This window comes from Babylonia areolata, chromosome 14 (assembly GCF_041734735.1).
Source record: "Babylonia areolata isolate BAREFJ2019XMU chromosome 14, ASM4173473v1, whole genome shotgun sequence".
NCBI lineage: Eukaryota > Metazoa > Mollusca > Gastropoda > Neogastropoda > Buccinidae > Babylonia > Babylonia areolata.
Genome location: NC_134889.1, coordinates 27,765,376 through 27,767,875, shown reverse-complemented (window position 1 = coordinate 27,767,875; position 2,500 = coordinate 27,765,376). Strand labels below are relative to the sequence as shown.

The window sequence follows — 2,500 nt, the reverse complement described above, 5'->3', positions numbered from 1 at the left end:
TGTGTGCATCTGTCTCTCTCTCTCTCTCCATGTATATCTCTGTGTGTGTGTATCTGTCTCTTTCTCCCTCTCTCTCTCTCTAAATATATATATATGTGTGTGTGTGTGTGTGTTGCAGAGGTCTGGACATCCCCCATGTGGACGTGGTTCTGAACCTGGACATCCCCACGCACTCCAAGGACTACATGCACCGCGTGGGCCGCACTGCACGCGCCGGCCGCTCAGGCCGAGCCATCACCTTCGTCTCCCAGTGAGTGCAGCGGTTTTTTTTGGGGGCTTTGTCTCTTTCGTAGATATGTAAGACACCAGCAGAGCCCAAATCTTGGCTGGGTTGTGGTATCTTGTTAGCTGATCAGTTGGAGGTTTTGTTGATGATAGCGGAATAACTATGACACTTGAAATGAACGTTATACCTTGGTCCTCTGGATGAAGTGAAGTATTCATTCACAGTAGCAGTTGTTTTACAGTGTGTGGGTTCTCTCTCGTTTAACAGAACCATTCCGCTGCATGAAACGAACATCGTCAAAGCCCTCTCCCTCCCACCCTCCCCCGTCCACCCCCATCCACCCGCACAGATGAAGTGTAACCTTCACTTAACCCTTTCACCGCCAAGCTCGCATTTATGCACAGGCGTGGTAGAGGACCCATGTCACAGAAAGGTGACAATTCATTGGTCTGTTATCCATGAACCTACTGCTCTTAATGTTCGGTGGTAGGGTAGGCCATATTTTCTATACATCGCAGGGGGAATCCCCGGCTATTCTTAGCTACTGTCTTTTCTGTGTTTATATCACAAGGGAATTTTGTACTCTAAATTGACTGGCGGTGAAAGGGTTAAGCAGCAGCTGTTTACAGTGTGTGGGTTTTCTCTGATCTAACAGAAGCATTAGCGTTCTGCTGAATGAAACAAACGTTATTATCAAAACCCCCACCCATCTTCTCCCATCCACCCACACACACATGAATTGTAACACTCACATCAGCGTCAGCTGTTAACAGAGCATGAAGGAGTTTTCCACTGATCTTGCAGGTATGACGTGGAGCTGTACCAGAGGATCGAACACCTGATCGGGAAGAAGCTACCCGAGTACCCCACAGAGAAGAACGAGGTGATGCAGTTCCAGGAACGGGTGTCTGAGGCACAGCGCATTGCCAGGCTGGTGGGTAGATTGGGGTGGTGGTGGTGGTGGGGTGGTGGTGGTGGTGATGATGATGGCGTGGGGGTGGATGGCAGAATGGTCGGTAGTTTGGAATAATGATGGTTATGGTTATGATGATGGTGGTGGTGATGATGTTTGGGGGTGGGGTGGATGGCAGACTGATAGGCAGATTGGAATGGTATTTGTATTGTATTTCCCTTTTTTGTCACAACAGATTTCTCTGTGTGAAATTCAGGCTGCTCTTGCCAGGGAGAGCGCGTCACTACACTGAGAGCGCCACCCATTAAAAAAAAAAAATTTTTTTCCTGCATGCAGTTTTGTTTTTCCGTTCGAAGTGGATTTTTCTACAGAATTTTGCCAGGAGCAACACTTTTGTTGCTGTGGGTTCTTTTACCTGCGTTAAGTGCATGCTGCACACTGGACCTCTGTTTATCGTCTCATCCAACTGACTAGCGTCCAGACCACCACTCAAGGTCTAGTGGAGGGGGAGAAAATATCGGCAGCCAAGCTGTGATTCGAACCAGCACGCTCAGATTCTGTCGCTTCCTAGGCGTACATGTTACCCCTGGGCCGTCACTCCACTGGTGATAGTGGTGGTGATGATGGTGATGGGTGGGTTGGATGGCAGACCGGTGGGTAGATTGGAATAGTGATGGTGGTAGTGGTTGTGATGTTTGGGGGTGGGGGTGGATGGGAGACTGGTAGGTAGATTGGAATAGTGATGGTGGTAGTGGTTGTGATGTTTGGGGGTGGGGGTGGATGGGAGACTGGTAGGTAGATTGGAATAGTGATGGTGGTAGTGGTTGTGATGTTTGGGGGTGGGGGTGGATGGGAGACTGGTAGGTAGATTGGAATAGTGATGGTGGTAGTGGTTGTGATGTTTGGGGGTGGGGGTGGATGGGAGACTGGTAGGTAGATTGGAATAGTGATGGTGGTAGTGGTTGTGATGTTTGGGGGTGGGGGTGGATGGCAGACTGGTGGGTAGATTGGAATAGTGATGGTGGTAGTGGTTGTGATGTTTGGGGGTGGGGGTGGATGGGAGACTGGTAGGTAGATTGGAATAGTGATGGTGGTAGTGGTTGTGATGTTTGGGGGTGGGGGTGGATGGGAGACTGGTAGGTAGATTGGAATAGTGATGGCGGTGGTGAGGTGGTGATGATGATGATGGGGGCGTTGGGGGTGGGGGTGGATGGCTGATCTGTCAGTCAGACGGGCGACAGACGACGATGGTTATGGCGTACTGATCACATTACTCTGTGTAGCCCACATGTTTACGCACCTGTAAACGTGTCCTTCAAATCACGTGGCGTGTGATGTGTCATGCAGGAGCAAAGCGAGGC

The 2,500-nt window shown here is 50.1% G+C and overlaps 1 protein-coding gene across 1 annotated transcript in view; it reads left to right on the top strand.

The window, feature by feature from the left end:
- The window catches only part of LOC143289970 (putative ATP-dependent RNA helicase DDX47), an 18,943-nt gene that overhangs the window by 16,187 nt on the left and 256 nt on the right, over nucleotides 1–2,500 (top strand). The window contains exons 11-13 of the mRNA XM_076599250.1: nucleotides 119–250; nucleotides 1,031–1,160; nucleotides 2,487–2,500. The exon at nucleotides 2,487–2,500 is cut by the window's right edge and continues 256 nt beyond it. Coding sequence (XP_076455365.1) covers nucleotides 119–250; nucleotides 1,031–1,160; nucleotides 2,487–2,500 — 276 coding nt within the window. The remainder of the gene's footprint in view (nucleotides 1–118; nucleotides 251–1,030; nucleotides 1,161–2,486) is intronic.